The sequence below is a fragment of the Asparagus officinalis genome, chromosome 9 (assembly GCF_001876935.1).
Source record: "Asparagus officinalis chromosome 9, Aspof.V1, whole genome shotgun sequence".
In the NCBI taxonomy this organism is placed as follows: Eukaryota; Viridiplantae; Streptophyta; class Magnoliopsida; order Asparagales; family Asparagaceae; genus Asparagus; species Asparagus officinalis.
This window is the reverse complement of record NC_033802.1, coordinates 1789179-1811238: the sequence shown is the minus strand read 5'-3', so window position 1 is coordinate 1811238 and position 22060 is coordinate 1789179. Positions and strand designations below refer to the sequence as shown.

At 35.8% G+C, this 22060-nt stretch overlaps 1 protein-coding gene across 2 annotated transcripts; it reads left to right on the top strand.

The window, feature by feature from the left end:
* LOC109823779 lies at nucleotides 3522–17753 on the top strand. Of its 2 annotated transcripts, XM_020390152.1 has the most exons (16): nucleotides 3522–3759; nucleotides 4961–5363; nucleotides 5466–5643; nucleotides 5734–5873; nucleotides 7365–7846; nucleotides 7944–8170; nucleotides 10004–10104; nucleotides 10222–10366; nucleotides 10454–10522; nucleotides 10636–10681; nucleotides 11223–11653; nucleotides 14514–14593; nucleotides 15525–15660; nucleotides 16159–16315; nucleotides 17016–17098; nucleotides 17192–17753. In XM_020390152.1, the coding sequence occupies exons 1-16, from the start codon at nucleotides 3660–3662 to the stop codon at nucleotides 17324–17326; spliced, it is 2913 nt and encodes a 970-aa protein (XP_020245741.1). In that variant the 5' UTR covers nucleotides 3522–3659; the 3' UTR covers nucleotides 17327–17753. The 2 variants fall into 2 exon arrangements, with proteins under 2 accessions (XP_020245741.1, XP_020245742.1); XM_020390153.1 differs by lacking the exon at nucleotides 3522–3759 and having other exon boundaries at nucleotides 5257–5382.

The window sequence follows — 22060 nt, the reverse complement described above, 5'->3', positions numbered from 1 at the left end:
AAGATAAGAAGCAATGCCGTTTCAATGTTTTAGTGCAGTGGAAGAGATCTTTAACATCGTTTCAATGTTTTAGTGTAGTGAAAGATAAGAAGCAATGTCGTTTCGATGTTTTTGTGTGCATTTGAGCATCCGTATATAATATAATTTTATGCAACTCTTGAGGTCCAAGTGGAAAGAATTAGATTAGTCGTGAAATAGTTAGTGCATAATTAATTAAGAGAATTTGATTAGTCAATCAGAGAAGATACATGAACGCTTTAATTATTGGTTCATTTCTCACTATTATTCATATCAAATGCATTATTTGTAGGTTCAGAAGGGCAGATGTCATAAATTAATTTATTTGTAGAATCTAATTATTATATTAAAAAAAATTATGGGAAAAAAAAATATATTAAGACACATCCAAGCTAAACTGAATACCTAAAAGTACAACAAAAGAATGCGAACAAACGCTACTCCTTATCAAACTACAGAATATTGTGTAAAAATAGTAGTGGGTCTTCGAGCCATACTATAAAATCATTAATTTTCTTAGCTCTTTGGACAAACACACGAGTCGTTACATTCCTCGTTTAACAAACTATCTGAAAATCCCATTCCTTGAGTCATGTGAAACATCGCTGAATATCATCCACAAAATGTCTGAAAATCAATTGTTGCTCCGCACCATTTTGGATATCTCTAATTACCACCTCCACATCTTCTTTGGAAATTACCTTTCCACAACCAGTGTCAAGAGCAAATGTAACAGCTTCACATATCGCTTGGAATTACGCATGCTCAGAATTATCTCGTATCCAAATATTATGATAAGTATATTGCAATAGGTAGTCATATATTATGATAGTTTTAAGAAGTAGATTCTCTTCAGCGCTCCCGGGTGTTACTCCTTTCAAAAGCTTGAGCTCTGGCTTCTTCGGAAAACTCTTGGATACGTACATACAAAATCTTCTCTAGGCCCATAGATGCTAATGGGCCTTCTTGGGCTTCCATGTAAACCCTTTATTACTGAGGCCAGGCTTTCGGACGAAGCCCAACCAAAAATTAATATGGCTGTATAGCACTTAAGTACCTTCTAGTTTTACTCATTTTACACTACCAATCTCCTATACTCTCAATTATTTTTTTTTTGCTGTATTTTTATATCCTACGTCAGTTTAAAATTGGCGCTGTTATGTAAACAAAAAAATTTCACCCGAAACTTATCTTTTGTGACAGAAATCTAAGAATCTTCACATCACAGAGTAATCTATCTGTTAGCATAATAAGAGACGGAAGAGTATGCAATAATGCAAATGATAAGGGAATAAATTGTGAGATATAAGTAGGCTGAAGTACAATATTCCCTTGGATTAGTTGTCCACACAAGTACGTGTTCATGATTCCATCACATGTGGCCGAAACTATAGTGAATTACAAATCCTAGCTGTCTTGTTCTCTTCTTTCCTTCCTTATCCTCTCTCATGATAATTTCAAGTTGGAACCAAAATTCCCATTAAAAAAAAGGAAAAAAAAAAAGAATATCATTAACAACATGCACCACTCATCTTTGATTAATCAATAACAAATAACCACCTTGTTCCCTTCTTTGTGCCAAAACAATGTTAAGATAGAAAGTTTCCTACATTCACTTTCATACCCGAAAACTTTACCCTTTCTTCACTTTGATATCGCTAGAGTATTCTTTTAGCACTGGTGCTCTAAAACTTCAATCCCATATTTACTTTGATACCCCTGAATTATATTCCCTTACATTTTAGTTCCCCTGTTTGAATTGTGCTAGCTTTTTCTGATAAATTTGTAGTGACTTTAGCATGTAATACATTCAAATCCATTACCCAATTGCTAAGGCTTCGTTTGGATACTACAGTGTTTTCCTTGTTGTGTTTTTGTAAAAAAAACACCATGATGTTGTGTTTTTCCCTTAAAATATTTTCAAAATACCATGTTAAGTATTTTTGGTCAACACTAGTTTGATCCATTATAACATTAGTATTAAACATATTGTTAATATATTATATATTAATTATAATAAAATATGTTGTAAATAAAATGTTATAATATTTAGTTTACATTATTATGGTATTATAAGAATTAAATGTAATACAATATAATATGGTATAATGTATTATAATATAATATTATACTTTAATGAGTTATGTCATATTATATTTATTATTATATTATATTTATTATATATTATTTTTAAATAATTATATATTTAATTATTTTGGTATATCAATTTGTTATTGTTGTATATTATATTAATATTTTTATAATAATGTTTATTTTATTATTAATATAATATTATACTATTATCAATGTAATATAAAATCATACTATTATTCATATAACATAATATTATTAATAATGATAATATTATGTTATTAATAAATTAATATATTATAAATATTTTAATATTATATAATATATTACAGTTTTTAATATGTTAGTGTTTATTAATAGTACTTTAATAATATATTAGTATTATGATATTAATAAATATTATTATATTATGAATATATTATTTTTACATTAACATTTGTTAGCAATAATTATTTTATTATTAAAAATAATTTTACTTTATAATAAATTATATTATTATTTAGTACATAATATATTAATATTTTATATATTATATTACATTTACTATACAATATGTTATTTTAATAATATTATTATATTGTTATGTTATTATTAAATATGTTACTATTATATAATATTTTATAATTATTAATTTATTACAATTTATTTATTAAAAAGGTAATCATATTATAGCGATTATACTATTGTATAGTATATTATTATATCATTATCATATTATTATTTATTATCATTAACTTTATTATTATTATTTAGTTTATTTATATATTGTTATTATTTATTTATTATATAATACATTATTAACATATTAAATATTGATTTTAATATATTATTATATAAGATATTTTTTATTATATTTTTATATTATTTAATAAATATTACTAATACATTAAATTAACTGTAATGTAGTATAGTATATAGTATAATATATTAAGCACATTGATAATAACTCTATATTAATTATATTTAACATATTATGTTAGATATTATATTAATATCTTCTCAAACTCAAAATCAAAGCACCAAACTTAAAACACCTAAAAGATGTTTTTTTAATAAGTGTTGTGTTTTTGATTTGAGGATGATTTAACTAAAAAAACACAATGATTTCCAAATGCATAATATTTTATTTTTGGCAAAAATACCATGGAAACAAGTAAAACATCATAATATCCAAACGAAGCCTAAACAATTGATATAAATTTAACATGAAATCTAATAGAATATAGATCGAAACTTCATGTATCAAAGTCAAAGTCTCAAAAAATACTTTGAAGGTATGAAAGTAAAATAATTTTTTTTGGAAAGGTATGATTGTAAAATTGATTGAACCATTTGAGCATTAAAGCGTTTAAAAAAAACTTGAGGGCATCTTCGTCATTCATCAATAGAAACGATCACCGTGTACAGATTCCACTGGATCGACCGAGAACCCAAATAACAATCATTTCATCCTCTCTTTCTTCTTCCCCCTCTCGTTTCGAGATTCTAGGGTTTTCAAAACAAAAGAAATCCCCAAATCCGATCGATCAGCTGCTCCACGATCAGCGACGATGAGGCCGATGGGGACCTTGCAAGATGTGATCGAGGAGGCCAAGACTCGTACGCTGCTGTGGGCCATCTGCATCTTAGCGATCTCCTACTTCTTATCTCGTGAGTCCCTCCCCCGTCCGATTCTCTAATTAATTGAATTTTCTGTTCGTGATTAGGTTATTGTTTGTAATGTTGTGATGATTTGATGATTTTTTTCTCATATTTTACGCGTTTCTTGAATTGTCGCATGCTTCACACATTAAACGAGAAATTAGTCGGAATCTTGATGTTAATGGAGATTAGTATGCGTATATCAGCTCAAAGAGCGGCGTAGTTCTTGGCAATTCTTTTGTATGAAGTTCTTGGCAATTCTTTTGTATGAAATTATTGTTAATTTGTTTTTCCCCCATCATTTGAAAGCAGTGGGAAGGATGTAATACTAGGCAAATTGATTCTACTACATACATACGTTCATGCATGCATGTGTGTGTTTGTACACTACAATAATTGCAAGTGATGGCTAACAGCATGACTTTGATTAGATAAAAATCAAGTAGTTACCCAAATAAAGTCAAGTCGAATTAGTTTTTTGTTAATGACAAGGTTAGGAGTCACACATTCGGTAGAAGATACCGTCTGTTATTGAACTTGCACCCCATTGAAACTCTAAAGGGGGGTGGCAAGTGGTAGTGATCTTCAGTGTGTTTCTAACTGCTTGTTATTGGTGAAATGCGTTATATATGGATAAACTTTAACCTTGAGGATCCAGTTAGAGGAATAGTTTTTACATGCTTCTTAGAAGTGTAGGATTATGATTCCATGCAGAATATGAAACAAGAGGGTGAAACAATGCTAGCTCCAATCATCATGGAAAGGAACAGTCGAGAGTAACTAGGAGGAAGGACGTTCCGCATGAGCCCATGTTTGTTCTGGACAAAAGGAGCTTTGGGTTTTCCTAGTATAAGTCTTGAATGATGTTTTGTATCTTGCATTTAGTAACGATTATTAGTATAACAGCGTCTTTAACAAGAAAATGGATTAATTCCTATTTAAGAGTACCTGTTGCGTTATTGTTCATCAAATTTTAGTTAAATCTTATTTTTTTGGTGTTTCCTACTACTGTAATAGATGAAAAATATTAGCTCGGGTAGGGTTCTGCTGAATCATTATTAGGAGCTTAACTGTTTAAACTATGTAATAGATATTCATGTCTCCTTTGTTTTGGTATTGTATTAGATCAATTGTTACATTCTTCTTCTGTGGATTTGTTTAGGGACATACTAACCATGCTTTTGTTGCTCCCTGTTTATTTCTTTCATAGATACAAGCAAATCAATGTGGATGAATATCCCCATATCAGTTCTCATCCTTTCAGCATTTCGGTATCTGTCTTATGAGGTAGAGCTTCGCCGGAGGGTGCGGCCAAGCAGTAGACAAACCTATTTGTCACACTTAGAGAAGAAGCAGTTATCTGTGAATGATTCCCGTCTAACAACTGTGCCACCTACATCAAAATGGAGGCGGAAAATTGATTCTCCTCCTGTGCAGGCTGCCATTGATGATTTTGTCAATAAGATTTTGCAGGATTTTGTTGTAGATCTGTGGTATTCATCTATAACACCTGACAAGGAGGCGCCGGAACTTATACGGATCATCATACTTGATGTTATTGGTGAAATATCGGGAAGGCTCAAAGAGATCAACCTCGTTGACTTGCTAACAAGGTGCTTTTGTGTTACTTTTGTAAGTGATCAGAAAGCTTTTTAAAAGTTAAATGATGCACCTGATTTCTACATGTCCGAACCAAATTCTTTTCTTTTTTTCAGGGATGTGGTTGATTTAATAGGAAACCATCTAGATCTTTACAGAAAAAATCAATCTGAAATAGGCGTGGATGTTATGGGGACCTTATCTTTTGAAGAAAGAGATGAAAGGCTGAAGCGCCATTTAGTTGTTTCAAAGGAACTTCATCCTGCTCTTGTTTCTCCAGAGTGTGAGCACAAGGTGCAACCAGTGTTTTTAACATGCTGATTTTGTGGAAGAGTTAATAGACAGCCGTTTATCTTATAATTGGTTTATTGCTTTTTTATTCAGTTTCTTCAGCGTATTGTTGGAGGCATTCTAGCTGTAGTCATGCGCCCACAAGAAGCAAAATGCCCGTTGGCTCGTTGTATAAGCCGAGAGCTTTTGACCTGTTTGGTTTTGCAACCTGTCATGGATTTGGCCAGCCCTGCGTAAGCTATTCAATGACCTCTGTAGCATGTCTTCAATTTTGTATTCTATGGCTTAATTTTTTGTAAACAATTTCTAGAACATCTTGTCAATGCATGCTTCCTTCATAAAATAGAATCATGGTCTAATAGTTCAATAGTGAAAACACCATTATCAGCAATGTTGTTATTTACATACCTGGGAGTTCTTTTGTGCAGTTTAGTGAGGAATGTTTTAAAATGCAGTTAGTTATGAAAAGATCATTTATAAGTGTTCCCTGTCACAAAATAACAGCATTTTTTCTCACCATAATTCACAGAAATCGGAACTACCTGACGAATTAAATGATCTAGTTTTAGTTCAGCCCCTGAAGTGGCTGCCTGGTCGCCTTGCTGCTTGTTTTCCGTCTTGAAATACTTAGGGTGCATTTTGATATGCTTGATTCTAAGGAATCTATCAAGGTTACAGAAAGCGCTAAGCTAGGTGGCCTAGGCGTTGGATCCGACGCCTAGAACTTAGGCGTTTTCCTATTTTTTTAGTCTTAATTACAATTACTGATAGTAAATTCCGATGTTATAGAAAGCTTACATGCTGGACTGACACCTAGGTAGATTTCTTAAGTGGTGGAGGATATTTTGTTGAAGGTCGGGAGAGGTAGAGGAGGTGTTCATAGTTGAAGTTTGGAGGAGGTTGGAGGACGCAGATGCTGCAATAGAGGAAATCATGATCAATGCCTAAAGGGTGCAGTCGATGTAGGCAGACCACGCTCCCTTATGCGCTCCCAAAATCATAGGTGGGCAGCCTAGGTAATGCCTAGGCACTAGGCTCTAGGTAGGCAGTCAAGGTACCGTTTAGTCCTAGGCGGGCTAGGCGGAGCTAGGCGGAGGCTTTTTAAAACATTAATCTATCATTCAATGCACATTCCATTTTTCCAATGGAATTGGGATGTCCAAACAATTTGTTTGTTCGGCTGTCAACTTTTGACTAAACTTCTAAGGACAGCAATGTAGACGGTCCTCCAGATGTAGATTTTTAAGGATGAGGAATTAATTTGCCCAATTAATTTGATTTAGTTTGCAAGTAGTTTTATTGAATTTTTTAGCATTTAGAATTAGTTTTGATGCAATTTATGTATAAAGAGTACCTTCCTGAAAATAGGTTGATACTTGCCTACAGATATGTTCTTGGTTGTTTTATTGTGGTTTGCATTTTTGAAAATTTGTTTGCTTTCCCCCCTTTCTTTTGCTTGGTTTATGACATAATGGATGGCATACACAACTAAATGTGGCCATAAAATCTATAATCTAGACGTCAGTTGAAATTTGGTTATAGACCTTGCTGAGTTGTTTTGAGGGACCGTTCTTACAGCTTGCTCTGCAATTGACATATTGACAGGATGAATCCAGTTCTTATAAATTGAACTGTTGCAATAATCTTAGTTACTTGATATAGTTTGTCATGAAGTGTTGGCCTGAGTGGCTTCTAATACAAGGAAGAAAACCTCTTTGTTTCAGGTATATCAATGAGTTAATTGAGTGCATCTTCCTTGCCAGTAAAGATGACAGCGACAGGGAGGTTGAGATTAATAATTCCCCTAATGCAGCCGGCTTTGTCCAGGATCCCTTGCAGAGTGGGGGATCAGGATCAAAAAGGGCTATCACATCCAATCAATCAACTGAGTTAACAGTCACTAAAAGTGTCGGGAGAACATCAGAAGCTAGTCATCTAAATATGCTAGAGAAAGATTCTACGTGCGATGTGCAGTCACGGCCAGCAGATTGGGCAATGATTTTAGAAGCTGCAACTAAAAGAAGATCTCAGGTTCTTGCTCCTGAGAATCTTGAGGACATGTGGACTAAAGGAAGAAACTACAAAAAGAAGAGTCTTAAAGCAGGAACATCATTAGGAACCAAGAAATCTGCTGGAATTATAAGCAGCATGGACCATGCTGGATGCTCGGGGAAAGAACTGGTGATTAATAAGAATAACAGTACAGGTACAAGTTTCTTGCATGGATTCAGTCACACATGCACACTCACTGTCATGTAAAAAATCATATCATGACACATTTATCACAATTTTTTAAAATTTAGTTAGTGAACGAGCTTCTGAAGGAGGCCACTTTGCGGATGGATGTGAAGAAAATGCAAGCAAATTCACCAAAGCCAGTAGCAGCCAGCTTAAACGTTCTACTAGTACTCCTGATATTAATATATCACTCATGGGAAAAGCTGGTGAGAATGTGGGTTTCAAAGAGTCAACTGGTGAGTTGGCATCTCGTAGTGAAGGATTTCTGCATGCTTCAAAGCTTCGGTGCCGGGTAAGAATTCATTTTCCATAAATTGTCTCTACATATTACTCCTGAAAAAGATGTCTGTTGCACTTTATATGTGTATGTTTGTTTATCTTTTGTTTCGTTTGGTTTATACAATGGTATGCCTCGTATTCTCTATTGCTAGCAACATTCCTATCCTCACAAAGTCAAAACTAGTACTCGTTCATAGTTTCTCATCTTGTTTGCTTGTTAATTTTAGAAGAGTAACTTTTGTTTATATTTTTGTATGCATAATGCATGAATGATTTGCAAATCTGATTCTAGAGGTTATATAGTGTGAAGTTTCTTATTCAATTCCTTATTAGGGTGATCAGTAATTGATACCTCATTATTGTATTATAGTTGAGAGCTTGGCAGGTATAATTGCATTCTATTTATGATTTCTAGATGTTTGTATTTTTCAAACATACTTGTCAAGTGTGACGTAGTTTCTAATATGTGTGAGTAGCAGAACTATTATGTACCATTTTGAAATCTCATCACTCTTAAGATGTCATACTTTATTTATGGATCATAAGTTCATAACAAAGGGTAAGAGTTTTCTGGAGAATCCAGCCGTCTTTAGTATTTTAAGATTTTAACTGAAGCCATTTTATTAGGAAGTGTGGCTTCTTGTTGTACATTTTTCTTCATATCAAACTTTGGTCCTATCAATCCCTCTTAACACCAATGTTTCACCGTTGCCATAGACATTAGGCATGCTCTTTGTATTCTTCTGAGTTGTGAGCTTTGATAATCCTCCTTACATAACTTAATTTTTGGAGTTAGTTCAGTGAGTACACATTGTTGTATGCTATAGCTTGACATGTACTTTGATGAAGAACATGCTGAGGTAACCATCAGTTCTTGTTCATGAATAATTTTGTGGTAAATTGTATAATTGATCAGTATAACATGTAAGATTGGTGCTTTATTTTATACTAAGCTGCTGACTTGGGGCCTATGATATGTAGAAAAATGCCCTCCCCCAAAAATTTCCATGTCCTGCAATCGCGAACATGAGACATGCATCCATCTATATAGATTATACACATTAAGAATATGTATAAGATTGACTTAAAGCTACTTGTTTTGTAAATCACTTGACATTCTTGTATACATGTAACAACTCAGTACATATATTTATACAAGTGAAATGTACACATGTTTAGAAGAAATGAGCATATATATTCCAAGGCCTCATGTGATGGGAGCCTTGGTGCAAGAGTGAGAGTTGATGCAGTATAACCTGGAGGTCACTGGTTCGAGCCGCGGAAACAACCCTTTCCCGTACTAGTGCATAGTGGGAGGTTTGTTTACTGGGCTTCCGGTTACCCCAGTCCATGTCCGTATGTCTGGATTTTGGATGGGTGCTGCTTGATGCACCTCCATTTATTCTAGTATGACAAGCATGCCCTTCACACAGATTGCTACTTTTTACTCCCTTTTTCCTGCATGATTTTCCAGATATCTGATGTTTAATGTGTTTCCTTGCTAATTTATTTCCAGAGTTAGTTGTATTACTTTCATTCATTGATATAATTCTATTCATTAGCAATGTAAAGGATGCAACTTATACTGAAGAAGTCCATTGATCATGGTTTTCCTCCTTTCTCTCTTTTCAGCACATGTTCATATGTTGTTAACACACTGTATAATGATAAACTTTAAAAAATAGATATACTTTCTGGTTTGTAGTTACATGTAATTGATATATGCTGGAAATAGTTCAGCACAGGAAACTAATTTTGTCAACTCTTCGCTTTTTGTTTGCTTCTATTTTCTGTATCAATCTTTAATTTTCTCGATTCTTATATTGGTGCAAAAATTTTTCTGCAGGTTGTTGGAGCATACTTCGAAAAAATTGGATCAAAATCTTTTGCAGTTTACTCTATTGCTGTGACTGATGCAGAGAGCAAGACCTGGTTTGTGAAGAGAAGGCATGTACAGCACCTTTCAGTTTCTTTTAGCAATTTTTAATATTCTTATTCTGTTGAGTAAAATTGGATTCTCCAGTTTCTTTAGCTTAATTCTGATAATGTCATGTTTGCTTGTAGATACCGGAATTTTGAGCGATTGCATCGACATCTTAAGGACATACCAAACTACTCATTACATTTGCCTCCGAAGAGGTTTCTCTCATCCAGTATTGATGACTATTTTGTACACCAGAGATGCATACTTCTCGACAAATATTTGCAGGTATGATTCATTCTTCCATGGACTTGCTATAATTATAAACTAGAGACTCAGTTACACCAGATGTTCATTTTAGCTTAAAATTTCCAGGATCTTCTATCAATTGCAAATGTTGCAGAACAACATGAAGTGTGGGATTTTTTAAGTGTTTCTTCAAAGGTATCGATCTTATTTTGCTCTTAATGTCATTATTCTTTTTCAAATATGGGATGCTTTCTCATCTCAGAATTTCATTTTTCTGAGAATTGATATTTTCCCTTTTGTGGATGAAGAATTACTCTTTCGGAAAATCCACATCTGTGATGAAAACGTTGGCTGGTATGTGGCTGCTTAACAATTCACTCTTATAGCTTAATAATTTCTTCAACTCTTGTTATATGAATTTTCACTTATGCCTGGTGTTTTACTGTAACTTCCGATAATTTTTTTTTCAGTAATCATGCTGCTTTTATCTTAGTCTTAGTCTATCATTATATTCATCATTCATATTTTCTTTTCCCTTAGTAGCGATATTATTTCCAATTTAACTTTGTTTAGTGTTGTTAATAAACCAGTCTACTGGTGGTGTTTGACATGAACTAGTTATCAATTTGCAAATGAGAAAATGGTCTGAGTTGCATCACCCTTCAACATGATACTGAATAGAAACTGTTTACATGTTGAACTTCATATGTTCTTCTGTAATGTCTTTAGTTTACAAATTCTGGAACCAGTTCTTTAGACAATTAACTGGTTCAAATTGTTTTCATACTTATATATAGTATTTCGTCACAAACATCTATTACTCAATGGTGTTCAATATATGATTGATTATTTCACTAGTTTGTTCTAATCTAACTATTTGTTATCACTTCAACAGTCAATGTGGATGATGCCATGGATGATATAGTTCGCCAATTTAAAGGTGTTTCAGATGGTTTGCGGCGTGTTGTTGGCTCATCACCAACTCGTGAACCTTCCCAAATGGCAGACGGGGGAATGACTTTACCTTGGCATGATGAAGAAACAAATAAGAACTTTTCAAGCTATAGTAATATGGAAACTTCTCATAGTATGTCAGACGATGATGCTCAAGATGAAGATCATTCTTCTGCAGGAATTAGTGGATGGCACTCAGATAATGAATTGAACTCTAAAAGTTTTCCACCTCGGGTTGTCAAGCAAATGGAGGAATCTAGAAGTCTAGATTCTCATAGGAGCCAACAACCAGACCAACTCGACAAGTTCTTAGCCTCAAAGAGCTCTGTAACACGGGGCCTTCTTGAAGATCCAGCGGGAATGCCTCCTGAGGTACTCAAATCATATTCTTTGATAAATGCACGTAACTTTGCCATGTCCACATGTTGCTGACATAGTTTTAATGGTTCATATTCACTACTCATTGTCAGCATCATTAGTTTATCAACTTTTTGTGACTGAGAGATTGTAAGTGCACGTGCTGGCAGAAGTTAGTTTTATGTTACATTGTGATGTTAGAAAGGTTCATGAGATACTCTTAAGACGGTTGCAAATCTCTAGCTCATATTATCGTTGACCTCATTTCTTCGCAAACTTCTTAAAATTTAGCAGCTTGTTTCTTAATTGGCGGCCAATAAATACGTAGGAGTAATCACTCTGGTATCCAGGATTCATCATTCGTCAAGATGAGGAGATTGAGGATATTACGATTCATCGAATTAAATTAGGATGCTTAATGGAATATATTTGGAGTCATATGTAACCGTGGATACTTATAAAATTGAAGGGTAAATCCTATTAGACAGTTATTAGATCAACATTGCTTTATGGTATGCGTGCATCAGAAATGAGAATGTTCCCATCACCCTTGTGGAAATTCACTAACGCCTCGTTTGGTACGCATGAATAGAGTGAAATGAGAATGGAATGGAGCAAGAAATGGAACGGCATTAATATGGGAATGAAATGCTTATTTCCATTCTCACGTTTGGATGCAATTTAGAGAATGAAGTGGGAATGGACATATTTAGAAGTCATGTACTTTTTATTGAGTCTTACATAAGTGGGAATGCCTATTCCCTATCATCTCGTTAGGAACGCTTATTCCCACATAATGGCAATGAAGGGGGAGGGAATGAGCATTCTAGCTCTCAAAAAGAGGTTGTGTTTGGTATGAAGGAATGAGAAGTGAGAATTGCGCTTCCATTCCCACTCATCCCTGCATACCAAACGAGGCCTCATGGCTAGAATAAGAGAAAATGGATTGAGAGGGTTTGGCCATGTGCAACAGATATCACAAGATGTGCAATTACGAGATGTGATAATAATATAATTGAGCAAAGATGACTAGAGCTGGACCTCAAATAACATGTTTGGAAGATATTAAGATGAATATGATAGTGGTTAACTTAAGGAGGAAAAAGCTCTAAATAAATGTAAGAATAGCGTTCATGTAACTAATGACCAAAATTTTTGGATAAAGGATTTGTGGTGGTTTTTGTTTACTGTGTTTTATGTTGTCGAGTCACTTACCAACTCCATGGAATGTTTGCAGCAGTCTTAATGCAAGATTCAATAACTATTTTGTAGCTCCAGAACGTTTCAGCTTATGTTCCTACCTATTATCTAGATATACCAAGAGAGATGTATGGTCTAATGAGGTTACTATGAAATATTTACTCATTGTTGGGGCAAGTGTTATGTTTATCTAAGAATTACAGGGAAGTATCTATAAAGTAAAATAGCAACATGTGTATGGAAAAGGTTTTTTTTAAGAACAAAAGGAATTTTAATGTTGATTGCCTTGGTGCCCAAGCATGATAGTGAGGCTTTTATAGTAGCCTAGTAGGCCATGCAAAGACCTGGAAGTAGTTTGCAACTCCCAAGGTTTTAATTGTCGGATGTTTGGTTCATATCGGACGGCTCAAATTTCTGTCGGATAACGAAAATAAGGGATATGTCAGGGGACATGAAAAAATATCGGATTGCCATATCGGACAGTGTGCATATGTGTAATATAAGTATTCTAAATGAAATCTAAACATACTTAAAAATTCTATTGTCTAAACATATAAAAATGTAAATAACTTATGATGCTTAGGTTGATGTTGAAGGAAAGAGGTGAGAAAAGAAAGAGTCTGATGTTGCAGTCAAGGAGAGAAGAGCGCTCAATATTGATGTCGAAGGAACAACTCGGAGAAGAGACCGATGAGATGTCGAAGGAGAGAGAGAAGATGAGCGACAGAAATGACTTCGGTTTTTTATCATATGCCCTAACTGATTAGGTTTTGTCTTTGGAAGCAATATTAAGACAATCAAGAATTTAAATCCAAACCTGATTAGATAAACATAATAAAAAATCAGGTAATTTTTTAGACTGAAAAATCACCCGACATATTCGACATGCCTCCCGATATATCCGACATGAATCCTAAAATGCAATACGCATTGAAAAGCTTGATATCATGTCGGTTGACCCCTAAATCCGACATGTTGGCTGACATGTACGACATGTTGGCCGACATTTAGAACACGGGCAACTCGAGATACAAGATTAATAAGGCTTGTGCATGTTGAAAATCGAAGGGTTTAGATGAGCCAAACATGTTTTTTTCTTGGATCCAACTTGAAGGGATGACTTGAGCTATGTTCCAGAGCTTCAGGCTTCCAATGTATGCAATAGCATCTAGTGGTGGCGGCTAGAGAAGTTTGGGTTTTCTTGCTCATCTGTAAAGATCTCTGTATAAGCTAGTAATATGATATAGTCATGGTGAATCTGCTGTCTAATGTGAAAGGTACTAGGTATGTAAGACAGACTAAATTCGATTGACTTTCCCATTTATTTTGATTACTTCAGTCTATGACGATTTATTCAATTGTTCAATTAAATTATTCACTGATGTTACTCTTTTCTCATATTCACTGATATCGATCTATTTGCTCAAGAGGATCTTTCCTTTTGAAGTAAAAAAGGGATAATCTCATTTAATTCATACTGTCATAGCAGATGGTATATTGAGCATTAATTGTAATTTGGAAAATTAGTATTTGCAGTCCAATTACCAGGACGGGCTTACGCATTACTTCCCCCCCCCCCCCCACCCCCTTTGATTATTCGGAGTCCTTGTCAACCTTTTTTCATTTTTGTAACCATTAAACTTCAATTGTGCTTATATCTATTGCTTTTTTGCAGTGGACACCACCTAATGTTAGCGTACCATTGTTGAACTTGGTTGATAAAATGTTCCAGCTTAATCGGAGAGGTTGGCTAAGGTATTTGTTTTACTTTTTTTCCACCAACATTTAGTTAGATGGTTTCTCCATGAATTTCCTGTCAAGGTTTATGAGTTGAGAAGGAGAGGTTGAGGTAATTGGGAATTGGTTGTCTTTTAATTCTTGAAATTATCTACGATAAAAATGATCATTCTGACTTTAAGGGGTTGCTATTCATAATAACTTCTCACTGATTTTGTAAGCCTTGATTAATCCATGGTTTGCCTGCAGTATCTTTGGTGCCAATCATCTTAAATTAATGACAAATTAGAGAGGTGACTCTTTTGTTTACACTGCATTTAACATTATTGGCTTAGAGCCCAAAGTTTCACGTAGCCTTGGTTTGCTAGGCAATTTAAGCATTCTATAATGCAGCAATATTGACTAGGTGACAGGTCTAGGTCTTTGTCAATACAAGTTTTAGAATAATAGACATTAATCTTGCTTGAAACAGGTATTCAGAACCAATGCATGAAGTATAAAACCCTAAAATATCATACACCAATTTAGAAAATGCAGAGAATATTTGTTTTTATACTCACACTCTATCAGTTTAAAGATTTGCAGAATGGTGGATGCATGAAAAGTCTTGTTATTTGTCATAATTTAAGAAGACCGGTACCTAAGATATTCTGGACTGACCATGGATTAATCATGACATTCACAATGAGTGAAGTGATTCTGAACAACCCTTTGTAAGTCAGAACCATCTTTTTTATCCTCAAGAACTAAAGGAAATTCGCATGGAAAGATGTGTCACTACACTCATCTCTATATCTGAACTGTTAATGTGAAATAGAACTTCATAAAAAAATAATATAGAATAGAATATATCTAGTTTCTTTTATCTTGGTTCACTATAAGAAATCCAAACTATGTGTGTGATGGTTTGCATCAAGATAGGTAATTCTTTCTATTCTACATTTTGCAGAAGACAAGTCTTTTGGATATCAAAACAGATTTTGCAACTAATGATGGAAGATGCAATTGATGACTGGATACTGAGGCAGATTCATTTGCTTCGAAACGATGAAGTTATTGCTCATGGAATCCGTTGGGTTTACAATGTAAGAAGAGAAATTCTTATCCTTCAATGTTTTGCTTTGTGTTCATACTGCAGTGCCCCCAGCTATGGTTAGATTTCTATACCTACCTGTTGGAATTTATGTCCGAAAACAGCTGCATGTTACTGTTTTTTTGCTGGTTTTCAACTCTAATTAATGTGCCCTTTTTGGATAAACTTCCTCACTGCATGATAAATCTGTCTTTAGTGAAATAATAATTTGTGCTTTTCATTTGATAATATTTGTTCATATTTACTATACCCTAGTACTAGTCAAGAGGCAGCAGCATTGTACCGAGATAATTCTTCATCCTATGCAATTTATGCAAATCATGTTGGATCCCTAATAAAAACTTGTGTTTCTTATACATTATTTAATCCCATGGAAACCAAGCTGTTTCTCAGAGAAAAAGTCGTGTTTCTTATACATTATTTAACCTGTGTTTTTGTGCATCCATAATCCTATTAGCTAATATTCATAGTTCTATCTCATGGTGACCAGGTTCTCTGGCCTAATGGTATATTCTTTCTTAAGTTGAGAAACATGCCAGCTGAAAATGTGGGTCGGACATCTGGTGATGAATCTGTTACTCCAAGCTCCTTCCAGCTTCAGCTTGAGGCGGCACGGAGAGCAAGTGATGTTAAGAAAATGATCCTCGGTGAGACGTTTTCCTTCACAAATCACAATCTTTCATTGCACATATGTTTTTTATGCTGTTTTCAACCCAAGATGTGACTTTCTTTCTTAATGAGAATGTATGAGTAATAGATCTTATTTTTTCTTTCTTTATGCACAACGCTCGTATTATATTTGAAATTCTCTCCCTTTCCTTCAGAAACTTTATTTTCATGAACATCACAACATTCCTTATGCTAGCTAGGACTCTAGTATTCAATTTGAAGATGTGCATACTTTTTCTGGCCGCAATAATTTTATTGTTGAGTGGTTGGGGCTTGTTATTGATTTGGATCCTCCCTCTTCTCTGTGAAAAAAACAGTGGAAGGACCACTACTCCAATCACAACCGTTTATTATTATTATTGTGGTGCTTCATTCAAAATCTATCCCCCCCTTCTCCCCCTTTCATTTGCACTCATTTTATTTGGGTGCTTGTCAGTAACCTTTCATGCAATGGCACCCTAATTTCGGGTCAATTGTTTGTTTAATGTGAGCCTTCTGTTTTAGAGTTGGGCCTAAGCTATGTTTTAGTAACTTTTGAAATCTTCATATCCATAATTAAAAGTCAACAGAGAGGCTGTGAGTCTTCAACAGCAGCGAGTACGACCTTGATTTCTAATTGTACTTTTCCACATGAATCATTGTTTGCGAGAGCTAATAACTGGAGTTAACTCTTGGCAGGTGGAGCTCCAACTACTTTAGTTAGTCTAATTGGGAGTAGCCAGTATCGCAAAAGTGCAAAAGACATCTATTACTTCCTCCAGGTAAAAGCTGAAAATTATGAAAAGCATTAGTTTTGTTCTTTCCTTTGATATTTTTGATTTTTTTTAGTTAATGCTATTCTTCTGTGTCTGCAGTCAACCATTTGTGTTAAACAGCTTGCATATAGTGCGTTGGAACTGTTGGTCATCTCTGTATTCCCGGAGCTCCGAGATTTAGTCCAAGATATACACGACGAGAAGGCACGTAAACAATCAGTTCATGGAAAATAACTTGAGCTTCTGCGGATTCCTCTTGTCAAGGACAGTGTTCGAGAGAGAGGTTTGGGGTGGGGTGGGGTGGGGGGCGCTCCTGGCAATCGAAGTGAAACTTCAGAATTTCTCATGAACCACATCTACCTATCGCTCTGCTAAGTGTCTTCTGGAGTTAGGAAGGAAGAAAGGGGGCAATAGATAAAAAGGAAAGAAGCGGTATATTTCTCCATTTATTTTGTACAGCTTTTGTACATTGAATATGTTGTACATGTTTGTACACCAATAGTATGGGACTAGTGACTTAGAGAAACCGATTTGTAGAGTCGAAAATACTAGTTAATCCATTCTGGCTGCAGAACGGAGAGCCTTTGTGGGTATTAATTATCATGTGATTCTTTTGTTTGTACATGTCGTATTTGATAGTGCTTTAGTTTTCAACATTTTACCGGAGAGCGTTTTCCTTTTTGGGTCATTTGCATTTTTGTTTGTTTGTTTGAAAGTGTTGTTTCGCTGGGGATTGTTTTCGCCAAAAGTTGGTTTTGTTGTCGAATTCATTATATCTTCGGTCGATTACAATAAATTCAAAGAAAACAGCCTTTTTATAAGACTCTTTTACACAACAAAAAGAAAATTACAACTCTTGAGAAAATAAACGCAGGATCGTTGTTTGGATCACTGCTTTCGTGGGATCTTTGCCTGTGCCGGGAGCGCTTTGACTCGTGGACCACCAAATCACAGATTCTGATTGAACCGTGAGGGGTTTATGATTCTGACTTCGTTTATCGAAGTGAGAAATTGAAACGATATCTTATCGATGTAAGATAGTCGTTCTTCTTGAAATCAAGTCAAAGCCTGATTATCAAGGATTGGCCGTAAGATCAGCACCTCTGCTCTCTCTCTGCTCTGGATTGCTCTCAAGTGCTCAAAATGATCAGCGTATTGGATATTCATGTAATGCATCCATGGATCTTCCTAAACAGGTAACTGATCGTCTTCTTCTGTTGTGGAAGGGTCAACCGTCGCCATGTTCGACATTAGGGATTTGAATCTTTCACCAATGCTCACGTCAGAATCCCAATTTGAAGTGTCGGATGAATGTCCACTCCTGTCTATTAATTGGTTAATAATCTGTTGGCCATAATCGTCTTCGGATGAAGCATAACCCAGACCTCTATTACGACTGTAGTAATTATCTGGTTTTCCTTTTGGTACATAGGTAGAACGGGGTGGAACCCTAATACCTTGACCAAAATAAAGGCCTTCACCAAGTGAAAGGTCATAGCCTCGACTCATCATATAATCATTCGCTTGAGAACTATACCGAGAGAAGTGTCGCCCGGGTTTTTCTTCATCCGAATTACTATCTAAGAAATGATCTGGAGTGGGGGATGATTGAGACAGTAAAGACTGTCTCGCGCGGCGAGACAGTCAAGTCTGTCTCGCACGGCGAGACAGTCAAGACTTGTGTTCTTCTGCCTTTTTGGATGATTTCCTCTTGAGCTATATTTGGATATATTTCAGCATTTTTTGACGCCTACAGATACCCCCTCCAAAGTATTCCAGACTCAATCCTTTATAGAGGAGTTCTGGGATACTTTGGATAAGATAGGTCTTACTTATGATCCTTTCAATGCTTGGTTGAGTAGATCGTGTGGAAGGACTTGTACATGGCTTCAATGCTTGATCTCTTCTGCTTTTAATCTATTCAGTTCTTCGTAGAATAGCTAAAATTCTCCCAGCGTCGCGTTTATCGCTTGACCGTTGTCAAGATCTTGAATTGAAGTTGGTATTTGCTCTTGTAGATTCAACTTTTACCACTGAGTTGGTATATCCTTTGAGAGTTTCTCAGGTTATCCTTAAGAATATTCAGATTAATATTCTCCAGGAACTTCCTATTGAGGGTGAGAATACAGTTTAGACTCGTGTACCCGTTGGAGTATTCTGGTCTCTTTTTTGTTGGTAGAGATGAACCCGAAATCGGAGAGGAAGAATTTTATATTCTATCTCCTTGTCTCTTGTTTGTTGGTAGAGATGAACCCGATGATGGAGAGGAAGAATTTTATATTCTATCTCCTGGTACAAAGGAAATTTGAAGTGGGATTTCTATTCAGAGAATCTGAATAAGGTTTGATCAATTGAGATTGGAAGCAATCTTAACTTTTATAGTTTTGATTGCACAAATCGAAGCTGGACCTCTCGTTCATGGAAGGAATCGAAAGGGGATTTTGGTTTTGGTCCTAACTGTAGTAAGGTTTGACCAAGTGGGAGTTCTGAGATGATCCTAACTGTTTAAAGGTTTGATCATTCAATTTGTGGACCTTGAATGTAATAAGGTTTGACCAAGTGGGAGTTCTGAGATGATCCTAACTGTTTAAAGGTTTGATCATTCAATTTGTGGACCTCTCGTTCATGGAACGAATCGAGAGGGGATTTTGGCTTTGGTCCTAACTGTTTAAAGGTTTGACCAAAAGGGAATTTTGAGACGATCCTAACTGTTTAAAGGTTTGATCGTTCAATTTGTGGACCTCTCGTTCATGGAACGAATCGAGAGGGGCTTTTGGCTTTGGTCCTAACTGTTTAAAGGTTTGACCAAGATGGGAATTTGAGACGATCCTAACTGTTTAAAGGTTTGATCGTTCAATTTGTGGACCTCTCGTTCATGGAACGAATCGAGAGGGGATTTTGGCTTTGGTCCTAACTGTTTAAAGGTTTGACCAAGTGGGAGTTCTGAGATGATCCTAACTGTTTAAAGGTTTGATCATTCAATTTGTGGACCTCTCGTTCATGGAACGAATCGAGAGGGGATTTTGGCTTTGGTCCTAACTGTTTAAAGGTTTGACCAAGATGGGAATTTGAGACGATCCTAACTGTTTAAAGGTTTGATCGTTCAATTTGTGGACCTCTCGTTCATGGAACGAATCGAGAGGGGATTTTGGCTTTGGTCCTAACTGTTTAAAGGTTTGACCAAGATGGGAATTTGAGACGATCCTAACTGTTTAAAGGTTTGATCGTTCAATTTGTGGACCTCTCGTTCATGGAACGAATCGAGAGGGGATTTTGGCTTTGGTCCTAACTGTTTAAAGGTTTGACCAAGATGGGAATTTGAGACGATCCTAACTGTTTAAAGGTTTGATCGTTCAATTTGTGGACCTCTCGTTCATGGAACGAATCGAGAGGGGATTTTGGCTTTGGTCCTAACTGTTTAAAGGTTTGACCAAGATGGGAATTTGAGACGATCCTAACTGTTTAAAGGTTTGATCGTTCAATTTGTGGACCTCTCGTTCATGGAACGAATCGAGAGGGGATTTTGGCTTTGGTCCTAACTGTTTAAAGGTTTGACCAAGATGGGAATTTGAGACGATCCTAACTGTTTAAAGGTTTGATCGTTCAATTTGTGGACCTCTCGTTCATGGAACGAATCGAGAGGGGATTTTGGCTTTGGTCCTAACTGTTTAAAGGTTTGACCAAGATGGGAATTTGAGACGATCCTAACTGTTTAAAGGTTTGATCGTTCAATTTGTGGACCTCTCGTTCATGGAACGAATCGAGAGGGGATTTTGGCTTTGGTCCTAACTGTTTAAAGGTTTGACCAAGATGGGAATTTGAGACGATCCTAACTGTTTAAAGGTTTGATCGTTCAATTTGTGGACCTCTCGTTCATGGAACGAATCGAGAGGGGATTTTGGCTTTGGTCCTAACTGTTTAAAGGTTTGACCAAGATGGGAATTTGAGACGATCCTAACTGTTTAAAGGTTTGATCGTTCAATTTGTGGACCTCTCGTTCATGGAACGAATCGAGAGGGGATTTTGGCTTTGGTCCTAACTGTTTAAAGGTTTGACCAAGATGGGAATTTGAGACGATCCTAACTGTTTAAAGGTTTGATCGTTCAATTTGTGGACCTCTCGTTCATGGAACGAATCGAGAGGGGATTTTGGCTTTGGTCCTAACTGTTTAAAGGTTTGACCAAGATGGGAATTTGAGACGATCCTAACTGTTTAAAGGTTTGATCGTTCAATTTGTGGACCTCTCGTTCATGGAACGAATCGAGAGGGGATTTTGGCTTTGGTCCTAACTGTTTAAAGGTTTGACCAAGATGGGAATTTGAGACGATCCTAACTGTTTAAAGGTTTGATCGTTCAATTTGTGGACCTCTCGTTCATGGAACGAATCGAGAGGGGATTTTGGCTTTGGTCCTAACTGTTTAAAGGTTTGACCAAGATGGGAATTTGAGACGATCCTAACTGTTTAAAGGTTTGATCGTTCAATTTGTGGACCTCTCGTTCATGGAACGAATCGAGAGGGGATTTTGGCTTTGGTCCTAACTGTTTAAAGGTTTGACCAAGATGGGAATTTGAGACGATCCTAACTGTTTAAAGGTTTGATCGTTCAATTTGTGGACCTCTCGTTCATGGAACGAATCGAGAGGGGATTTTGGCTTTGGTCCTAACTGTTTAAAGGTTTGACCAAGATGGGAATTTGAGACGATCCTAACTGTTTAAAGGTTTGATCGTTCAATTTGTGGACCTCTCGTTCATGGAACGAATCGAGAGGGGATTTTGGCTTTGGTCCTAACTGTTTAAAGGTTTGACCAAGATGGGAATTTGAGACGATCCTAACTGTTTAAAGGTTTGATCGTTCAATTTGTGGACCTCTCGTTCATGGAACGAATCGAGAGGGGATTTTGGCTTTGGTCCTAACTGTTTAAAGGTTTGACCAAGATGGGAATTTGAGACGATCCTAACTGTTTAAAG